Raw genomic sequence first — 22,419 nt, forward strand, 5'->3', positions numbered from 1 at the left:
ACTTAAATGTCAAATTTTTGGATGCTCTTTTAGAAATGCCAAAGTATGGTAAATTTCTAAAAGAGATCGCTGCTAATAAAAATAGACTTAGGCAATTGATTACTCTCCCTCTAGGAGAATAATGTTCCCTAATCCTAACAAAAGGCATTCCGCTTAAGTTAGGAGATACTGGGCTATTTATTATACCTTGTTTCCTTCAAGAAGTGCAAGTCCACAATGCACTAGCTGACTTAGGAGCAAGTGTCAATCTGATGTCTCTATCTTTATTTGAGAAACTAGGGTTAGGAAAACTAAGACCTACCCTAATGACCATTCAACTAGCTGACAGATCTGTCAAACTTCCAAAAGGAATAACTGAAGATATAATGGTCCAAGTTAACAAGTTCATATTTCCAGTTGACTTTGTTGTCATGGAAATTGACAAAGACACAGATATACCTCTTATCATAGGAAGACCTTTCCTAAATACTGCAAGAGCTATCATAGATGTAAATGATGGATCTCTGAAGCTAAGGGTTGGTTTAGATGAAGTCACATTCAGTATCGATAAAATCATGAAACATCCAAATGAATGATGTGTAAAATCTAGTATATAAATTATGTCTGGAAAGAACTAGTTAAAAGAATATTACACACTCACGGACAGTGTACCCATTCGTGTAGCAGTATAGAATGTAGGTAATTCCAAGTACCGTTCCAAGGACAGTTTCACACAAATACCAATTGTCAACTAAATAAAAATAAGCAAATAATAAACTAAGAATCAGAAAGTACGAAATTGTTTATTTTTTGGCTATTTAACGATTAGCCAAATCAAAGGTAGATTTAATGTAAAGAACAATATTTTTGCTTTTTAAGTTTATAGAAAGTAGAAAATAAAATGCAGACTCAACAAACAAATAAAGATAGTTTGAATTCAATAGACAAAGAAATGCTCGCCTAGATCTTTTACTCTCAGTGTCAGATGATTTAGTATTAAGCACTAGTTATATCGATAAATGCATGCGATTACAAAATCGGTTTACGCAAAGTTTTATTTAGCAAATACTTCAATCTGGGATTTATCGGTTTAGGGTTCCCTTTCACCAAAGACCTTGCTCGATTTATTGGGCCATTTAAAGTGTTGGCACGTGTTGGTGAAGTTGCATATCGGTTAGATTTACCCGAGGAGCTTGTGGGGATCCATAACACATTTCATGTTTCCTACCTTCGCAAGTGTATTGCGAATGACTCGATGTAGGTTCTGTTAAATGAGATTACTCTAAACAACAAATTAGAGTATGTGGAAGAGCCGGTTGCAATTCTCGACGAAAAGGTTAAAGAGATCTGGAATAAGAGAATTCAGACTTATAAGGTTCAATGGCGACACCGGAAATGGTCGGAATTTACTTGGGAGACGGAAGAGTTTGTGCTAGAGTATTTCCCTTGTTACACGCAGCTTGGATCTCGAGGATGCGCTCCGGTCTAAGTGGGGGAGCTTGTAACAGCTCGTGACCATCGTTTCTAGTCACAGGTCGCGTCGCGACCCGTATTGTCGTGTTGCGACTCCTGTCTGTTTCTGGTGGACTGTTTTGTAAATAAATTAAATAAGTTTGGGGGACCATTTTGCAATTTTGAATGTCCGGTTGAGAGAGGGTTTGATATTGCTCATCCACGCTATGTTTCTCACGCAATATCTACCTCGTTTTACTCAGTTTTTGTTTCCAAAGTGATCGAAAAGTTATGATCTTGGGTTTTATCGCGTCCTGAGTGCTATTGCAGTTCTAAGTTTAAATTTGGTGTAAAATTGACCAAAATGTGCAAGTGTTTCAAGAAAACTGCAAAGTGCTCATCCTGGCAACAAGAACGACGTTCCACTATGTAAGAACGACGTTCCATAAGCAAGAACGACATTCCAATGCCAAGAATGATGTTCTACCTGGGAAATTTACAAAGGAAATGAAGACAGAACAAGATGGAAATTCTAGCACGATTCAAGAACGACGTTTCGAATTAAGAACGACGTTCTACATGAAGCCAAGAACGACCTTCTCACAACCAGAATGACGTTCTACATCAAGAGTAAAGGAACGACTTTCCTTATAAAGGAACGACGTTCCACCTGCATTTTCTGGGTAGATTTTGAAGAGTATAAAAAGGAAGAGATTAAGGGTTTTAAGATATCATTCACTCAATAGAATAGTTCATGGTGGCTGATCAAAATTAGGGTTTCTTAGCTATTTTCTTAAGGTTTTCATCAAGATTCCATCATCCATTCCATTCTACATCAAGAATTTGAAGATTGAATCAGGTTGTAGGGCTTGTTCTTCACCGTCTTCATCTTCTTCATCTAGTCACTTTTGTAATTTCTTAATTTTGGTACAATATACTCTTGTTTATTGCTTAATGATGTTTATGTTTACTATTATAGCTTGTATTGATCTTGTTCTAGCCATTATTGGCTAGACTTATTATGTACACTTGTTTATGATACTTGATTGCTATGGGTTATTCTTATCTTGTTAATTGATTGTGTTTGGATGATCATTTGAGTTGATAATTGTGGTTTGTCATTAGAACTAGTCACAAGATCCTTTGCTATGCTTGTTTTAGGCTTGACTTTGATCATATGATTTGTGGAACTTTCAAAGGGATTTGATTAGGGAAGCATTTCATACTTCAACACTTAGGTGATCTAGACAATCAATTTGGGGCTATCAAGGGACTGAGTCTTAAATTGGGTTAGTTTTCAATTGGTCTTTAGTCAACATAGTGAGGTTGGTTTTCTTAAGGGATTTTGATCACCAAAAGGTTTTAAGGGACTTTAACCTAGGCTAGGTACTAAAGGTAATCACATGATTCAACCAGATTCAATTAATGCAAGCTTATGGGAATTTGTAAGTGTTGATTGATCATATTAACATCTAGTAGAGATACTAGTCCAAAGTTTGAACAAAATTAGCTCTTAAGTGAACAATAGAACAACCCGAATGCATCAAGTGGATTAAACAAGTGTACATGCCTTTAATATTGCTATTTACCAAATCATTCTTAGTTTCTAGTTTTAAATTGAATTAGTTTTCTTAATATCTAAACTTCAAAACCCCCCAATCAAACAAACCTTAGGATGATTATGAGTTTTCATAGATTCAACTAGCATTCATCGCTCTCTTGGGACGAGTCTTAAATGGAACACTTACTAACTACAACTACCGAGTCATAGTTTCTCGTGAGTTTGTTCATAGTTGAGTCAAAGTTTAATTAAAATTATAAAGTTAAAAGAGAGTAAGAAAGCATGTTTGCAACGAACTCATCGGGGTTTTAGCAGATTTTGGGTTTTCCTTCTCACTTTTCATCTATTCAAAACACTCCCAAAGTTAGAAAGAGGGAATCCTAGTGAGAGAAAGCTTAATCCTGTGAAAAAGGAGCTAATCCATCCCCAAATTGAAGCTCTAATCTTGTGGTAGTTGCTTCCTAGCTCCATTTCATTCTTGAGGTAAAACCCTAACTCGATTTCAATTGTGTAAATTCAGATTATAATTAGGATTTGGGTTTGAAATGGGTTGTAAACCTCATTTCTTGAAAAAAAAAAATTGAGGTTTTCGCGGTGAGATTGGGTGTATGAACCCTAATAAGGGAGGTTAGGATTTGGAAAACGAATTTGTGAGACTCAAGTGTTGCATGTGTTTATAAATCACTAGTACACTTATGAACTAGTGATATGGGTGCTAGTGTTAACTTGATTTTGAGTTCAAACCCTAATTTGGGTCAAATGGGATTGGTGTCAAATGGGTCTAAGAGTACTTCAAGTACTAGACCTAGAGTTAAAATTGGTGGATTTAGGAACTAGATCACTAACTATTAGTGGTTTAAGGTGTTAAGTCATGACTTGGGTTGGTGACCAAGTGCAAAATGGGTTGAAATTGCACTTGGGTTGTTTTGGGTTGTAAGAGCTATAGTTGATTATAGCTTGTTATGTGTAATTGGATTAAGTAAAGCTCAAGTTTTGGTTGTAACTCATCAAGTTGAACAAGGTGAGTGGAATACTTATGCATTTATGTATATGGTTTAATTGCTTGTGTTTGATGTGGTTTAGTGATTCCAAGTGTGTCGGTTTCTCTAGAGTAATTTCCAAGTGTGTCGGATTCACTCAAGTTTGCGTGTTCGATACCACATAGGTCGTATGGTGTATATCGTGTGTTCGTATCACCATGGGTCGTATGGTGTATACCGTGTGTTCGTATCACCCTGGGGTTGGTGTATACCGTGTGTTCGTATCACCATGGGGTTGGTGTATATAGAGAGTTCGTATCACCATACGGTTGTTATGAATAATCGGTGGTCCTTGGAAAGAACCACTCCATTGTGCTATAGGTTACCCATGGAGTGTTAATTTAAAATGTTGTGTTTAGCATGCTATTTTGGGTTACTTGTGCCTTGCTTGTTGTGGTGCTACATGTGTGCTTATATATTGAATTGTTGTGGCAATACCAGTAGGTAAGTTGTATGCATATATGTATATTTATTCTTTTCACTAAGCATTGCTTACCCTCGTTGTTTTACTCTTTTATAGATTCATGCACGATGAGGGATAAGGGTAAGGATGTAGCTTAGCTCACGTGTTGGTGGCTTGGGAGAAAACGCTTTTGGTAATGGTCCCGACGGTCATGCTCTATATTGGGTCATTTTGGTGTATTGGGTTGTATTATACACTTTGTTAGATTATGGGACTTGAGTTCCCGATTGTGTAAACTTGTAACTTGTTGTATTTTGAGTCGTACTTAACTTTTGGGTAGATTAATGTGGATCAAGACTTGTGATGTTGGAATTAATTTGTGTTGAACCTTGTTGCAAACTGCAGAATCTGTCCCAGCTTGAGGTCACGTCGCGACCCACAATGTGATGACCCGAAAATTTCTGATCAAATTTAAACTTAATCTTTGTATGATCAACATTTCTGACGCGATAAGCAAAGTCTGTAAAACTGAATCTCAAAATTTTTGAACTACTTTCATATATTCAAATACCTTTCGGTTGTTCTCGACGATTCATGAACAATTATATGTATGTATATATATATATATATGTACAAGTAAAAACGACTTTTCTACAGTAAAACACTATTTGCAACAGTAAAAATGACTTTGCTACAGTAAAACACTATTTACTACAGTAAAACACTATTTGCTACAGTGAAACCGTACTTTGCTACAATGCTACAGTACTTTGCTACAGTGAAACCATATTTTGCTACAGTGCTACAGTGAAAACGACTTGCTACAGTGAATTGCTACAGTAACGCTATTTGCTACAGTAACACTATTTGATGTCAACGAACTAGCAAACAAAAACGGAAAAGGCGGTCATGCGATCGCATGGCAAAGACACTGAAAACTCATGCGATCGCATGGAGTCTGAAATCTGGCCACATCTATAAATCGAGCCATTTCTGCATTCTGGTTCTCATTTTAATTCCTACTCCGTATTATATTTATTAATTATATTATTATTATTATTATTATTATTAATTATTATTATTAATTATTATTATTATTATTATTAAGATTAATCTTATTATTATTAGTAGTATTTGTATTATTATTAGTATTACACATAAAATACTACGCCGAGGTCATGTTCAAACGATTTCAAAAATGATTTTCGAGTGAATTAAAGCTAAGGAAATTATGGGTTATTGCCAAGGAGGTTATGGGTAATGTTCGGGGGTATAATTGTGAATCAAACTTAGTGTTTATCATCTCCGTTACGTCTACGTACTTTTCTACAATATTGAATCTCAATATTAATACGTAAGCATTTATATTTTATATTTTATAAATTAATAGTGTATACATACTAGTGCTCGAGTGTATATATTTATACATGCTTGTATGCTAAATTTCGTCGTTAAACAGTTTATAATAAATCACGAATTAAATACATATATTACGGGTAAAAGGTATATGATATACATGTTTTCGGAAAGCTGGCGAAAAATCAATAACTTTTCATTTAGATATCGAATAGTTTCGAGGAACGAATCAAAAGATATGGTCAACTGAATTATAATTGACATTAATTAGAATTGATTTTTGAATCTGCAATTAATACTTAAACAACTTGTTTACGAGATTGATAAAATGGATTTTTGAATATTACCAACCGAGTAAATGAATCCTTATATAAGGTACATCTCGTTTGTTGAACTATTGTCAAAATTGACTTTTTGAAACAACTTTGAATAACTTTTGTATGTCAATTTCGAGCATTAGGATTGTGATACACTATGACCTGACCTAGCTTGATAGACATTTATTGACCAACATATGTTCTCTAGGTTGAGATCTACGATTATTTGATATACCGAGTTTCGGTCACATTACGATGAACAACTTTATGTGCTGCTAAGGTGAGTTTCATTGCTCCCTTTTTAATTGCTTTTGCAATATATATTTTTGGGCTGAGAATACATGCAATTTATTTTAAACGCAATGGATACAAGTACATACTTAATTCTACACTGAGTTTGAACCTAAAATCCCTTAACTTTGGTAACTAGTAGCTGCCAGTACATAGGCTATGGACTGGTGGGCGCGAATAATAGTATATGGATCCATAGGGCTTGACATCCCCGTCCGAGCTAGAGCGCTAGCCTTTTAACGGACGTGTGTTATTTGAGTTTAGGACACGTTGGTTTGCGTGTATTAAAACGAATGGGGTATTTATCATTATAACGTTAAAGCTTAGTTACCAGGGTGCTCTGTTACGTAGAATCTATTGACAAACTTTTGATAAACGTTTCTGGATGAAACAACTGAAATCTTGTGATCCATCTTTATATACAGATTATGCGAAACATACAAACTATGAACTCACCAACCTTTGTGTTGACACTTGTTAGCATGTTTATTCTCAGGTTCCCTAGAAATCTTCCGCTGTTTGCTTATATGTTAGACAAGCTATGTGCATGGAGTCATACAGGGCATATTTTTTAAGGAAACGTTGCATTCACTAAATCATCACCATGTATCTTATTTTGACTGCATTGTCAACGGAATTACTATTGTAAACTATTATTTACGGTGATTGTCTATATGTAAAAATCATCAAATGTTGAAAACATTTGATTTAAATATTCATTTATGGTGTGCCTTTTCAAAAGAATGCAATGTTTACAAAACGTATCATATAGAGGTCAAATACCTCGCAATGAAATCGATGAATGACGTGTTCGTCCATATGGATTTGGAGTGATCGTCACAGTTGGTATCAGAGCGTTGGTCATAGCGAACCAGGTCTTGCATGAATGTGTCTAACTGATAGTTGTTAAGATGCATTAGTAAGTCTGGACTTCGACCGTATCTGCATGTTAAAAGTTTTGCTTATCATTTCTTGTCAGAAATTACATGCTTATCATTCTTAAGTCTAGACACGTTTTCCTGCATTTATTGCATAAATAGTGTATAGACAAAAATTCATATCTTAGCGTATCTGTTACTGTAAACTTTTCCTGATATCTTCCGAATATTTCTCCGTGATTTATGGAATTTGGTATTATATATACATATGTAAATTATGTATTGAAGAATACCAAACTAAATTCTATAATCTAATTCATATCTAAAATCATCTCCCTAATTATACAAGATGGATCCCGTATCTAGTTCAAATTCCTTAAATTTCGACAGCTATTCCGATATGGATATTCACCTGAACTCCGAAGACATTGTAACCAAAATGGATCAACCAATTAGCCATCATCTATTCTGGATGAATTGGGGATGGGTTCGTAGCTTACTTAGTCATTGGAGACAAGAAGAAGGCGATCCCTTCCATCCACCACATTGCCCTCTTGGCGAAGAACCTGAAGCACTTACCGGCGAACCTGTTCGTAATACCATTTTCTCTCTCATTTCCAGAGTATCTAGTCATGATTATATACTATCTCACATTCTAAATCTTATTCGTCCGCTCGTCCGAACCACCGATCATCCCGGTATAATAGAAGAAGTCAACGAGCTTCGCGCTCGGGTAGTGGCTTTGGAGAATATGGTGCGAGGGTTACAAACACCAGCAGTAGCACCAGCAACAGCACCAGCAGCATAACCAGTACCACCATCATCAACAACAACAGTACCATTACCACCACCAACAACCACATCCGCATCCCACACCTCAATATCACATCTAAAAACTGTACTTCGAATATCAACATCATACGTACCGTAGATACCAAGGAGTGCCAACAACAATAAATGATGAAGTACTGATTCATAACTTCGTCGAATAAATATTCTACGGTGATTATGTAATCTCTAAAATCTTAGAGATTATTTATCCCAGTTCTAACCGTAAATCAGATAAATAGAAGGAAGAATAGAAACCCTGACAAGAATGATGCGTAAGGTACAAGCTAGACTTGTTTTACCAACAGCATCAATAGTACCCTTAGCCTCACCAGCACAGTTAGTGCTATCAACATCATTAGAATCATCAGCACCTCTAACATCACAAGCTCCGCCAGTTCAAGAAAGCACCGTGGATATTATTACAAGTCAACAACGCGTATATTTGTATCAACGAGTTATGAAATATTAACTCATTTCCTCTGAAGAATTTATATGTATATCTTATATATATTTTAAAAACCATCATAAATCTTTTCGTACTAAGCTATTAAGTATGAATTGAAAAAGGGTAAATACTACTCGGTTAAATTCATATTACTAATATGCTATGATGTACATCCTTCGTTAACAACTTAACCTTCGTTAACTACAATCTCTGTTTCAATCCAAAGAATTCCATTTCATAATAAACCAAGTGTATTAATTAATTACATAATTAATTTTACATTTTCAATTTCAATATACTCGAAACTTTTCAGAAAACATCATCTGTGCCTTGTAAGCTTCACAAAAATTCCACGAGCACCAACATCCTTCACCGAGGAATATCAATAAGAATAAATAATGAAGTATCGATTACATTAGCGAAATACTCCGTAAAGATTATGTAATCTTTAATGTTTTAGAGATTAATCATTTCTAAGTCAAGCCGAAAATTAAATGAGCTTAATATGATATTAACTCATTAAATCTGTGTTACATCTGAAGAAAATATACATACATATATTTTCATAAAGACGGTAATAAAAATTCTTTTGTACAAAGTATTAATTGTGAAATCTTTAACGGGAAGGTAATACCCGGGAAATATATAAGTTCGCAATTAATATGTTACACTGTACATTCTTCAACTTTGATTCAAAAATTATTAACAATGCTCACAATGATATACAATCGTTTTCATACAAATTCGATTACATATTGACGGATTAGAATCCAAGACTCTGAACCGGTGACATCATTCTTAGATCTTGACATCTTTCAAAGCTATATTTTGACTTCAAAACTGTGCAAGATCCTTTAGCGTTGTTTTTACCGAAAATAATCTTGCAATCCTTTTCAAAGTATCCAGTTTTATCACACTTCCAACCAACTTCGACTTTTCATATTAGCCTTATTGTGACTTTGATATATACGTTCTTGTTACTGGGAAACCTTTCATGTTCCACCACATTAGCAGTAAATTTACCAACAACTCCATTGATCTTTGACCTTCCGAAAAATCATAATATTCATTGAAACCCTATCATGTACTCATCCACATCTTGTAACAATAATTGCCATATCAACTACCTAGAATTAGCAATCAGTATTTCGAATATCGCAGCAATTCTACGTCAACAGTTATATATATACATATAATGTCTATCTTCTAGATTTACATACTTCGAATGTGAAGTTTCTGAAAAATATCCCAAACTATGAACTAGTTCTCTGAAATTGAAACAATGTTGATGAAGCAGCAAAAACTGTAAACGACCTTAACAGTCAAAAGTTTAATGATAAAGAATAGTATGGTGGTAAAGCTGAGAAAAAGAGAAGGTTTGGAACTGGAAAACGGATTGAGCAAAGTATGAAGGAGGCTGTGGATAAATCACAAAGACTGAACCTGCCTTCAAAGAATCTAAATGATTCAGTGTCTGCTGAAATCCTTAGTAAATACCTTGCTCTTTACTCTAAAACCTTTGCGGACAATATTCTTCATCATCATCATTATCTTAAATATTCTAAGATATCATCATATCTTTCATTATAAATATCCTCGATATTTCTGAAGATATTTTCATAACCATTCTTATTTGAAATCATTCATCTCTTCACGCTATCTGTGTTACATCATAAAAGAAACTATTTTAGTTTCTAATTTCTGAAAATTTCAAAAAATGGATGTTTTTGAAGTAGTGTTGGGAATTGAAGCATGAGTTAGTATAATAAAATGACACTTGATCAACGTGATTATATTACAGTAAGTCATGCTGAGTTTCTAATGGAACATGATAAAGGTTCACAGATCATACCCTCATCATGAACCATGTTACATAACTCTTTCATTCTATTTAACCTCTAAACATATCAAGAAAATATTTTCTTGATGATTCGATTTTTTTTCGAGGTATTCTGGTAATTTGACAAGTCAGATTGTGCCATTACCGTTTCTTTCTTAGAACATTAATTATGTTCATTTCAAAATCCATACCTATGAATTTTGGACCATTATTCGCTTGACTTAAAGTCGGGAAGAGAAAACGAAAGCATGAAGCTCAGAAATATAAAGGAGAATATAAGCCCGATAACAACCCTAAAATTTACAAACCGTGTATATCAATGCGTATAGCAATATAAAGACACGGGAGAATGAAAAACACTATAACCCCAAGGTAATGGTAGAAGAAAATAACTTCCTCCGGTGGTAGATGAAAAAGAAGAATGACAAATATGAAAGTTAGGAGTATATCAAGAATCAGAACTCGATGAAGCATTTTCACAATATTTTGAGAGTATGAATTAAGGAAGAAGATGTAGGAGTGATGAAAATAATGAAACGGGAGTGGTTAATTTATAGCAAAATATCAGACATAGCAATCGAGGCAGATTACGCATTTAATCAAAGGAAATCTTAATTTCCTTAAAATCCGAAGAATCAAATCTTATTTAGATTATGAAGATTTTCTATTCCTTAAATTCCGGAAATCAATCGTTACTACGTCAAGAGATAAGACGCATCTCTATTCTCCATTTCACTCGATTAGGATAACTTCTCTCATACGCTTCGAGTAATTGGATTGCTTTATCCATATTATTCAAAGGTAATAAAACTCTATTTATCGACTCATATACGTCATGAAAACATTTTTATTGTTAGCCATGACGACCTCACTCAAATTTCGAGACGAAATTTCTTTAACGGGTAGGTACTGTGATGACCCGGAAATTTCTGATCAAATTTAAACTTAATCTTTGTATGATCAACATTTCTGACGCGATAAGCAAAGTCTGTAAAACTGAATCTCAAAATTTTTGAACTACTTTCATATATTCAAATACCTTTCGGTTGTTCTCGACGATTCATGAACAATTATATGTATGTATGTATATATATATATATATATATATATATATATATATATATATATATATATATATATATATATATATATATATATGTACAAGTAAAAACGACTTTCCTACAGTAAAACACTATTTGCAACAGTAAAAATGACTTTGCTACAGTAAAACACTATTTACTACAGTAAAACACTATTTGCTACAGTGAAACCGTACTTTGCTACAGTGTTACAGTACTTTGCTACAGTGAAACCGTATTTTGCTACAGTGCTACAGTGAAAACGACTTGCTACAGTAAACACTATTTGCTACAGTAACACTATTTGATGTCGACGAACTAGCAAACAAAAACGGAAAAGGCGGCCATGCGATCGCATGGCAAAGACACTGAAAACTCATGCGATCGCATGGAGTCTGAAATCTGGCCACATCTATAAATCGAGCCATTTCTGCATTCTGGTTCTCATTTTAATTCCTACTCCGTATTATATTTGTTAATTATATTATTATTATTATTATTAATTATTATTATTATTATTAAGATTAATCTTATTATTATTAGTAGTATTTGTATTATTATTAGTATTACACATAAAATACTACGACGAGGTCATGTTCAAACGATTTCAAAAATGATTTCCGAGTGAATTAAAGCTAAGGAAATTATGGGTTATTGCCAAGGAGGTTATGGGTAATGTTCGGGGGTATAATTGTGAATCAAACTTAGTGTTTATCATCTCCGTTACGTCTACGTACTTTTCTACAATATTGAATCTCAATATTAATACGTAAGCATTTATATTTTATATTTTATAAATTAATAGTGTATACATACTAGTGCTCGAGTGTATATATTTATACATGCTTGTATGCTAAATTTCGTCGTTAAACAGTTTATAATAAATCACGAATTAAATACATATATTACGGGTAAAAGGTATATGATATACATGTTTTCGGAAAGCTGGCGAAAAATCAATAACTTTTCATTTAGATATCGAATAGTTTCGAGGAACGAATCAAAAGATATGGTCAACTGAATTATAATTGACATTAATTAGAATTGCTTTTTGAATCTGCAATTAATAATTAAACAACTTGTTTACGAGATTGATAAAATGGAGTTTTGAATATTACCAACCGAGTAAATGAATCCTTATATAAGGTACGTCTCGTTTGTTGAACTATTGTCAAAATTGACTTTTTGAAACAACTTTGAATAACTTTTGTATGTCAATTTCGAGCATTAGGATTGTGATACACTATGACCTGACCTAGCTTGATAGACATTTATTGACCAACATATGTTCTCTAGGTTGAGATCTACGATTATTTGATATACCGAGTTTCGGTCACATTACGATGAACAACTTTATGTGCTGCTAAGGTGAGTTTCATTGCTCCCTTTTTAATTGCTTTTGCAATATATATTTTTGGGCTGAGAATACATGCAATTTATTTTAAACGCAATGGATACAAGTACATACTTAATTCTACACTGAGTTTGAACCGAAAATCCCTTAACTTTGGTAACTAGTAGCTGCCAGTACATAGGATATGGACTGGTGGGCGCGAATAACAGTATATGGATCGATAGGGCTTGACATCCCCGTCCGAGCTAGAGCGCTAGCCTTTTAACGGACGTGTGTTATTTGAGTTTAGGACACGTTGGTTTGCGTGTATTAAAACGAATGGGGTATTTATCATTATAACGTTAAAGCTTAGTTACCAGGGTGCTCTGTTACGTAGAATCTATTGACAAACTTTTGATAAACGTTTCTGGATGAAACAACTGAAATCTTGTGATCCATCTTTATATACAGATTATGCGAAACATATAAACTATGAACTCACCAACCTTTGTGTTGACACTTGTTAGCATGTTTATTCTCAGGTTCCCTAGAAATCTTCCGCTGTTTGCTTATATGTTAGACAAGCTATGTGCATGGAGTCATACAGGGCATATTTTTCAAGGAAACGTTGCATTCACTAAATCATCACCATGTATCTTATTTTGACTGCATTGTCAACGGAATTACTATTGTAAACTATTATTTACGGTGATTGTCTATATGTAGAAATCATCAGATGTTGAAAACATTTGATTTAAATATTCATTTATGGTGTGCCTTTTCAAAAGAATGCAATGTTTACAAAACGTATCATATAGAGGTCAAATACCTCGCAATGAAATCGATGAATGACGTGTTCGTCCATATGGATTTGGAGCGATCGTCACACACAAAGTCGCGTCGCGACTTATAGTGTAAAATTGATGCCGAGCATAAAAGTGGTTATGGGCATCTCGTACAGTGGGAGGTCGCGGCGCGACTAAGTGATGGAACAGATGGTCCGGGGTGGGTTTTAGATTCGGCATTAAGAATAAAATGTGGACTGCGTCGCGACGAGAATGGTCCGCGACGCGATGATGACCTATTTTTTTTCTTTCTAAAATGTGAGTCGTTTTCGATAACGGATTCGAGTCGTTTCAATTGAGGTTTCATTACTAACTCATTTTATATATCATTGTTTCTTGTATTTTTTTATCAATAACTCTGACAAACTAATATAATAATAACGAATCGTTTTATTTTATTTTGTAACGCTCGCTTATCGCACAATTTAAAAACCTGAGTATATGTATATTTCGAACAAGAAACATGTAATTTATTTTTCTTGTTTCATTATATTTTTTTTTTTTGGCAAAAAAAAAAAACGATAACATTAAAACTAAGTCTTTTCATCAATAGATGAAAAGACGAATAGAGATACAAAAGAACCAAAAGCACTGCAAGGCTCTGAAGCAGTGAACGAACCCTAAATCTAAACAAGGATCAAAAAGTAACTAAATCTGAGCCTTGAGCAAGCAGAACACAAAACGAGCCCGACACACAAACAAATCCAAGTCCTAAATAGTCCTATCTAACCAAATAAGAATAACAAAACATTAAAAACAATCATCTCAATAACAAACCGGTCACATCTACCCGACAGCCGCTTTAACCTTCCGCGTCTTTGTGATTAGCTTAACAATCACCCCGTCAACCTTCAACCGAACAAATTAATTCTTCGACCGATTTTCAATCGCATAAGACGAAACCTTAGTCGAAGCGCTACCAATCCTAATACCCGGCACAGAAGGGGGTAGCCAACCTTCCTCCTTAAGGACCTCAAAAAAGCCAATGTTTCGATTCACTCCTGCACCATCGCCACTGGTACCATTATTGTCGGACACTCCAGGATCTTCTCCTTCCCGAATCGCGAGCTCATTACCATCATTGAACGACCTGACCGACATCTCTTCATCCCTAAGCGTAAACCCATTATCAACCGACTCCGCATTAGAATTAATAACCACGTTTCTATTCTTTTTCGTGTTTCATACAAGCAATAGCTTGTCCAATTTTAATCATAAAAGTATAAATAAATGTCTCTTATTCACATTCAGTAATTTTTTGAGTAAAAATTAAATAATTTAGATTTAATTGAATAAATAAATAAAGAAATCTAGATTTAATTGAATAAATAAATAAAGAAATTATACAAACCCTTATTGGATTTCCCTCCTTCCTCAATTTCCACCTCTTGAGCCAACGCCTCTCATCTTACTTTAAACACACAAATACACCTTCTGATCAACACGTTACACATTCCACCATCAAACTCTGCAATTTCACTCACTTTCCTTTTTACCCTTCTCAAAACAAAAACCCAATTTGGATTCCCATAAAAGTTTCAATCTTTGTATCCTATTGATACCCAATTTTTCGGTTTTCATCTATAAACCCTTAAGTTCGCCCTTCCAAATTCAGATCTAATTCGGTTTAATTCCATCTGGGTATCTTTCAAAATCGTAACTTTTTGATGACTTTAACTGGGTTTATAAAGTAACGATGGGATCAAATGGTAATTCAGAGAATGTGGTTGCGAATACAAATCCGTTTTCAGGTGTTTCTAGAGGAGCCGGGTCGACCCGGTCATGGGGTACAGCGGGTTCGGGTCAATCCGTTTCGACAAGCGGTAGTGCCGGGTCGCCGTCCACCCGGAGTGAGTTGGCGATTGTGAGCTCACCGGCAAGTGATAATACATTATTGAGGTTGAATGATGATGCTGGATCTCAAGGGGCTGCCGGGTGCGACTTTTTATTTGGTCAACTCTGATTCTGTACCTACTTTAATTATGAAAACCTAACCTAATATAAGTTGACTTTTAAGTTGACTAAAAGTTCTTGAATTTGGTGGGAAAATTGATACCTATTTTGCATCAAATACTGTATAATAGAATATATGTCAATCTTTTAAGAACTGGAATTTTGTTATGCAATATTGAATATATTGTTTTGAAGCTAAAATTTGTTTTTTTTTTTTTTTTTTTTTTTTTAATGATTGTTACTATGATGATGGTAATGAGCCACAGTGACATATAGTTTTATTCAGTTGATAGTCTATTATGGGATGATACTGAATTACTGATGTGTGGCCTTAAACAGTAACAAGAAGAAAAAACGAGCTCAACGTGTAACTGGAGGAGATAAAGGTGGCAGAGGACTCCGTCAGTTTAGCATGAAAGGTTTGTTCTTTGTTCGTTTCTAATTTTCTATTTGGGCTAGATGTGGCAAGTTCAACCCATTTATTGAAACGACCCGCAACCAACACTCGAAAAAAATGACAACCATTTTTTTAGCATAGCACATTATGACCCATTTCAAACCAACTCATTTTGACACTAGTATTTATCTACTCAAACACAACCTGTTTTAACTACAGTTTTCACATTAACAATGATACTAATATCAAAATAAGGACCCAAATACAAAAGTGGTAATTTCGACCCGTTACACACATCTTTGACTCGAAAGACCAACATATCGATAGCATGAGTCCTCGGGTTATTGCTAGACATTCCAAAGTACAAAAGCCAACTAGCAAGCCAAGCCTCTGTGGCACAAGTCCTCCAACTCTAGCAACTCCATACAAAGCAAACTATCATCTAGCTTACCTTCCTCATTATTTGCAAACACCTCTAAAAAGGATTAACAACAACGGGTAAGCTTTCACTTAGTGAATACCAAGGTTGCAAAATTCGCTATTCGGGGATTAATCGGTCGGGACTTTGGAAGGATTAATCGGCAATTCGGGGATTAATCGAAGATTAATCGGATTGTACTTTATACATTTAAATATTAAATTTTAAAAATTATATGTGTAACTTTAGAAAAAAACCATAACTATAAAGATAATTTTTAACATAGTAGTCTAAAATTGTTCATTTTGCTTCAAAACTATAAAATTCTAGTTTGAATTCATGTTAAAATGTTAACCATTTTTTACTTTGACCGACTTTGATTACCAAATTCGATTTTGATCCATTAATTGACGTTGACCGTTTAATTAAACGGATTTATGGAAATCGGAACGGATTACTCCTAAAAATGATTAATCGGGAATTAATCGGCGAGTAATCGGATTTTTTACAACACTGGTGAATACAATATAATGCATATTAGCCAACAAAATTCATATGGATAGTCAAATTGCATCCAACACTCAACCAATTACAAATTCATACCACACTTAACCATTCACAAATTCACTTTAGGTACTAACTTGGGTCATTGATGCGTTCCCAATGTGAAGCAAGTCCCATTAACATCATACAATCAATCACAACTGCACACTTGGTGCTAACTTAGGTCCTTGCTGCGTTCCCAACATGAAGCAAGTTCCACTTGATGCGTTCCCAACGTGAAGCAAGTCTCTCCATACAAATTTTTAATTTCATAATAACACTTGTTGCGTTCCTAATGTGAAGCAAGCTCTTATAACATATCCAATATCGTAAACATACATTTGCACATCAATATCAATTTCATCAAATAATATGCACACATTCTCAATTCCAAGCAAGCAATTCAACAAGTACTTCTAAGCAAGAATTCAACACAACCGTTCTTGAGCACAATCACCTAATCATCATACAATCATACATATATCACAATCTATCCATACTTGGTCTATCAAGACCAACTATACTCAGGGTTAAATCCCCATTTTCCCAATACCCACAAGACTTTGGCTAGGCTTTAACACTTACAAGTGTTCTTACAAACTTTATTATCACTTCATTAACTTATCAAAAACCAACAAGTCTAGCATGCAAGTTTACTAGACTCTTAATTCATAATTTTACCAATTACTCCTTTCAAAGTCTAGCTGTTACATTTACAACATATCCAAACACATTTTGTTAATTTTAACCAAAATTATCAATTTGTACATCTAAAGATTTCTAGACTTATTCACAATTTTAACCAAACTCATGCAACTAGGAAGTTCTAAACCAACATTCCCTTGACACCAAATTACAACTAAGACGAACTCATGTTCATCTTCATTATATTAACTAGCCAAAATCAAGATTGTAGTCACAAGTAGTTCTTACATGCGCTTTAATGACAACTAATAAAACCCACAAACAATAAATTGGGGTTTTGTTCATCATCAAACCCTAACCCTTAACAGATTTTCTTCAATTTCTTGCACTTCATCTCACTAACTTATCTCTCTAAAGATGAGAGCAACTTCTGTAATGTTTTAGAACCAAATGATCTCACCGAACAGATTTTGGGGCCGAAATATGATTTTAACATATTTACACTTTCAGTCCCTCAACTTAACAACACTATTCTGGCGGCGCATCTGTATAGATGCGGCGCATCTGTCCAGTTTTTAGGACGTTACGTTTATTGAGAAACGGGTGATTTGGGTTATGTTTTCCTCCCTCAGTGGATCTGATCGGTAAATATTAGAGTAATTTTAGTTTTTTAAAATGGAAACCTGCTGACTGGGTCAAACAGGTTGATGATCATCCAAACGTATTTAAATCGCATTAACCTACTACAGTATTTTATTATTGAAAAAGTTTAATTACTATTCTCTTACTTTATTTTGTAATTATATTTTAACACAATAATTAAGCAATTATAAATTTCAGTATAGAAAGATGAAAGTTTCTGCAGGTTGGCCCAACCCGTACCAAAAATTACTCGTTTTGACCTGTTACCCAACATGCGGTCACCGATTTCCATCTTTAATGTAGGCTAATGTTAGATTTTTTGGTTTTGTGACTCAGTTTGTGAGAAAGTCGAAAGCAAGGGAAGAACCACTTATAATGAGGTCAGAGCTTTTTTCCCCTTCAGTTCTTTAACACGTGATTGTAGATATTTAGGTGGCGTTTGATTGGGGGTTTTATAATCCTAGGATTTAAAATTCCATGGGATTTGAAATCCTTCTGAAATCCTATTTTTTCGTTCGGTTCATGTTTTTTATTCTAAGGGATTCAAATGCAAATCCCACCAACCAATCGCACCCTTATAATATTCTTTTTTCGATAATTTGGGTACTACTCTCAATGCTAAACATTCTTTTTATAGTTTGTATTTTTTTCTATGTGTTAGTTGCTATGAGTACAATGTGTGTCATATCCATACTCCATTATCAGGAATATATTTGTTTTATAACTTATGGCATGTAATATGTATTTCAAAGTTATCGTTGTTTAGAGTTCAAACTTTTGCTTTTCTATTTAAAACTATATTATAAAAATATTATATGTTATAAATTATAAATATGTCCGCTTTTTATTCTATAGAAGTATGATATTTAGTAATTATATTTGAAAGAAGTGTGTAGAAAAAACTGAATTGGAAAGTCTGATTTTTCAGGTTGCGGATGAACTTGTAGCTGAATTTGCAGATCCCGGCAACGGTGAAGTTCCTGACCAGGTTTGTGTCACAATTTCCAATATGGAATTTATAGAAAGTTGCAACATTTGACTAAAACATCATAGTAATGTTAGTTGGTTTGACTATTTGTGTCAAATATGTGCATGCCACAAATTTTCTTTATAAAGATTATGATGGGCATATATGCAGTTTTTTCCTTTAAAACTTTCGAAAACGGAGATGTTTAAATTAATAATTATGAAAATAAGGGTAAATGGCACAAAAAGTACCCAACTTTATCATTCCTGGGTACTTAACTTCTTTTTGATTATATATGCAGTATCCTAAGTTTTTTCACCACCAAAAAGGGATATATTTTTACCTTTTGAAACTATTATTATTATTATTTTTCCAAGCATCATAACACCAATATAAAATTAGAAAGAAAATAAAACAAAAAATTAACATGAAAAAATTCAATTAACGTAGATTTCCAATATTAATAGGAAAACTTGGTGCTGGTTTTCTTCTATGATAGTATTACAAAATTTTACAAGATACAACAAAAAATATTAACATTAGAGGACATAGGTAAATATTGTTTCTTTGTTTTGAACTTTTGATTTATATATTATTTGGGTGTGACTTGCTAATAACAATACTTATAGAAGTGAGTAGATATTAGTAATGTGATTTATGTCTCTATATATGAAACTTATATCTAATGCTCATATCAGAAACAATACGATGAGAAGAATATTCGGCGACGAGTATACGATGCATTGAATGTTCTAATGGCTATGGATATTATTTCTAAAGATAAAAAAGAAATACAGTGGCGAGGTCTCCCACGTACTAGTTTGAACGATATCGAAGAACTCAAGGTCCATCTCTCCTCTTAAATCCGTTTGAATATATTTTTTGTCTAATTTTGTTGTCATTTTAAAACTTATGTTCATTATTCCCCTTTCTGAATCTATAAACTTAATGTATTTTAATTATTTTCTATATATATTTAAATGTGACAGAGAGAGGGAGTTGCTCTCAAGAACAGAATTGAGAAGAAAGCAGCTTATTTACGAGAACTAGAAGATCAGGTGAGATTTTTTTTATTTATTTAATTTTTTTTTTTTTTGATACCACGTTAGTTGGAGAAATTTCGATTCATATTTTCCTCATGTGTTTTTTTTTCCTTATATAAAGCACGTAGGTCTTCAAAACCTGGTTAAACGGAATGAGCAGTTATATGGCTCGGGAAATGTTCCAAGCGGGGGAGTGGCTTTACCTTTTATACTGGTCCAGGTACGAGTGTCGATTTGTAAGAAACGTTACTATTTTTTTCTCTTATTAAGAAATGTACTGAACAGAATTGTAAATATGTGATTCTAATTACCACACCCAACTGCGATAACTCTGCATTTATGATAACTTGATGTCGTAATTTCAACTCAGTTTTAGACGTGTGGGACAAATGGGTCGATTCGGGTTATAGTTCTTCTCTAATGGGTGAATTAGTAAAAGTACTGAGTTGAATTTTCTAAAGGAAGTTAGCTAAATGGGTTGAAAGTCACTCAATGTGTATTTAAAAGGCATAAAATATTCTAAATCGTTATGTTTTTTAAATATTAGAGCATCATGGTCATAAATCTTTAGACAAGAACTTGCAGTTCAACCCGAACCATTGCTCATTTATATAGAATATATTGGATGTCTCAAGTAGAAAACATTTTAAGCTTTCATAAGTCGAGTTATTAATATTTAACTTTTTTTAATTTTGCATTGATTTTAGACCCGTCCTCATGCCACTGTTGAGGTGGAGATCTCAGAAGATATGCAACTTGTTCATTTCGACTTCAACAGGTTAGCTAATATTCTGTTATGATTGCCTTTTTCAATTGTTATTATTTTTTTTTTTTTTAAATATTACACTCTATTAATATCATATTGATGATTGGTTTTTTACTTTTTATTCCAAATTACAGCACACCATTTGAGCTACATGATGACAATTATGTCCTAAAGGCCATGAAGTTGGGAGATGAATCGAACAACGGTTGTAGTAGTGAAGGAGGTGTGGGGCCCAGCATGTCCGCCGTGTTTCAGTCTCAACCGACTGTGCCACCGCCACCAAGTTCCACCAGACCTCCACCGTCACCTCCACTTCCTGGGATACTTAAGGGACGTGTTAAATATGAGCCTTAGTCGTTACAGTTTCTTCTGCTATGTCTGTATATATTGTGTAAGCATATTTATTTCCTTTTTGTAATGGTGGAGTATAATGCCTAGCTAGTGTATTTCCTTTTTTTTTTTTTTTTTTTTTTTCATAATCTAGGTTAAATTTTAAATTCTGTGTTGTGACTGAATATTAGAAGTGTTATACTTTTAGATCAGGGACGTATAGAGCCTTTTGTTTTGAATGAGATTTAATTGGTTTGTGTGCTTTGGTTGGTGTAATCAGTCTTTTGACAGCAAAATGGTTAGCAAACAAGTTGAACTTTTTGATCAGGAACAGACAAGTTTGACTTCCTTTATGTTTGAAGTGATTTGGATATGTTTTATTAATCAAAGCACTCATTTTCATAGCAAACTATAAGCATACACCCTCAAATAAACGTAATTGTCAAAATGACCTCGCAAACCTTCCTTGCGACCTGGAATTTATTGGTCAAGGCCGATTACTATCATTCAGACCGACCTTGTGACTTGCGATTGACCATGTGTACTCGGTGTTACGCAAGTCACAAGGTACGCTTGCGACTTGCGTGTTTCTTATCCGGACAAGATTTCCCGACATATTTTGAATTTTAAGATAACGTTTTGTACGACAATTTTTATTTTTTTTACTGAGATTACACAAACTTTCAAGAAATAAACTTTCTTCATTAATTTACACATTTCATGGAAACATTCAACCTATACACTTCCCACACTTTCAACAAAATTGTAGAGATTACATTACGTTTCATGTACGATTTTAACAATCTATTTTACAATGCGTTCAGGTAACGAGAAATTTGTTATGCATGCATGTATGTTTTTTTTGGCGAAAAAATTATGAAACTTCTATAAAACAACGAGAAAACTTCATCTAAAAGATGAAGTCCCGCACAACAATACAACATACAAAGAAAATATCCGATGAAGTGTATACAGCAAATGTGGATAACATAATTGATGAAATAGTTAGTTTGTATCAAATACAATGTGGATAACACGATTAATTCACAACATGTCACATAGCCG

At 34.0% G+C, this 22,419-nt stretch overlaps 2 protein-coding genes across 2 annotated transcripts; both read left to right on the top strand.

Moving 5' to 3' along the window:
* Nucleotides 1–251: 251 nt before the first annotated feature.
* LOC139889027 (uncharacterized) lies at nucleotides 252–575 on the top strand. Its single transcript, XM_071872002.1, has one exon. The coding sequence runs from the start codon at nucleotides 252–254 to the stop codon at nucleotides 573–575; it is 324 nt and encodes a 107-aa protein (XP_071728103.1).
* Nucleotides 576–15,163: 14,588 nt separating this feature from the next.
* Nucleotides 15,164–21,590, top strand: LOC139864787 (transcription factor-like protein DPB). Its single transcript, XM_071853360.1, has 9 exons — nucleotides 15,164–15,585; nucleotides 15,943–16,022; nucleotides 18,585–18,628; nucleotides 19,177–19,236; nucleotides 19,914–20,060; nucleotides 20,205–20,273; nucleotides 20,380–20,478; nucleotides 20,966–21,036; nucleotides 21,159–21,590. The coding sequence occupies exons 1-9, from the start codon at nucleotides 15,347–15,349 to the stop codon at nucleotides 21,376–21,378; spliced, it is 1,029 nt and encodes a 342-aa protein (XP_071709461.1). The 5' UTR covers nucleotides 15,164–15,346; the 3' UTR covers nucleotides 21,379–21,590.
* Nucleotides 21,591–22,419: the final 829 nt, after the last annotated feature.

This window comes from Rutidosis leptorrhynchoides, chromosome 1 (assembly GCF_046630445.1).
Source record: "Rutidosis leptorrhynchoides isolate AG116_Rl617_1_P2 chromosome 1, CSIRO_AGI_Rlap_v1, whole genome shotgun sequence".
Classification (NCBI taxonomy): Eukaryota; Viridiplantae; Streptophyta; class Magnoliopsida; order Asterales; family Asteraceae; genus Rutidosis; species Rutidosis leptorrhynchoides.

Excerpts from the sequence above, each read along its gene's own strand:
- LOC139864787 (XM_071853360.1), top strand. The coding sequence starts at position 15,347 with ATGGGATCAAATGGTAATTCAGAGAATGTGGTTGCGAATACAAATCCG. Across the intron at positions 20,274-20,379 it reads TACGAGAACTAGAAGATCAG|CACGTAGGTCTTCAAAACCT; the intron begins GTGAGATTTTTT and ends CCTTATATAAAG. Across the intron at positions 21,037-21,158 it reads GTTCATTTCGACTTCAACAG|CACACCATTTGAGCTACATG; the intron begins GTTAGCTAATAT and ends TCCAAATTACAG.
- LOC139889027 (XM_071872002.1), top strand. The coding sequence starts at position 252 with ATGTCTCTATCTTTATTTGAGAAACTAGGGTTAGGAAAACTAAGACCT.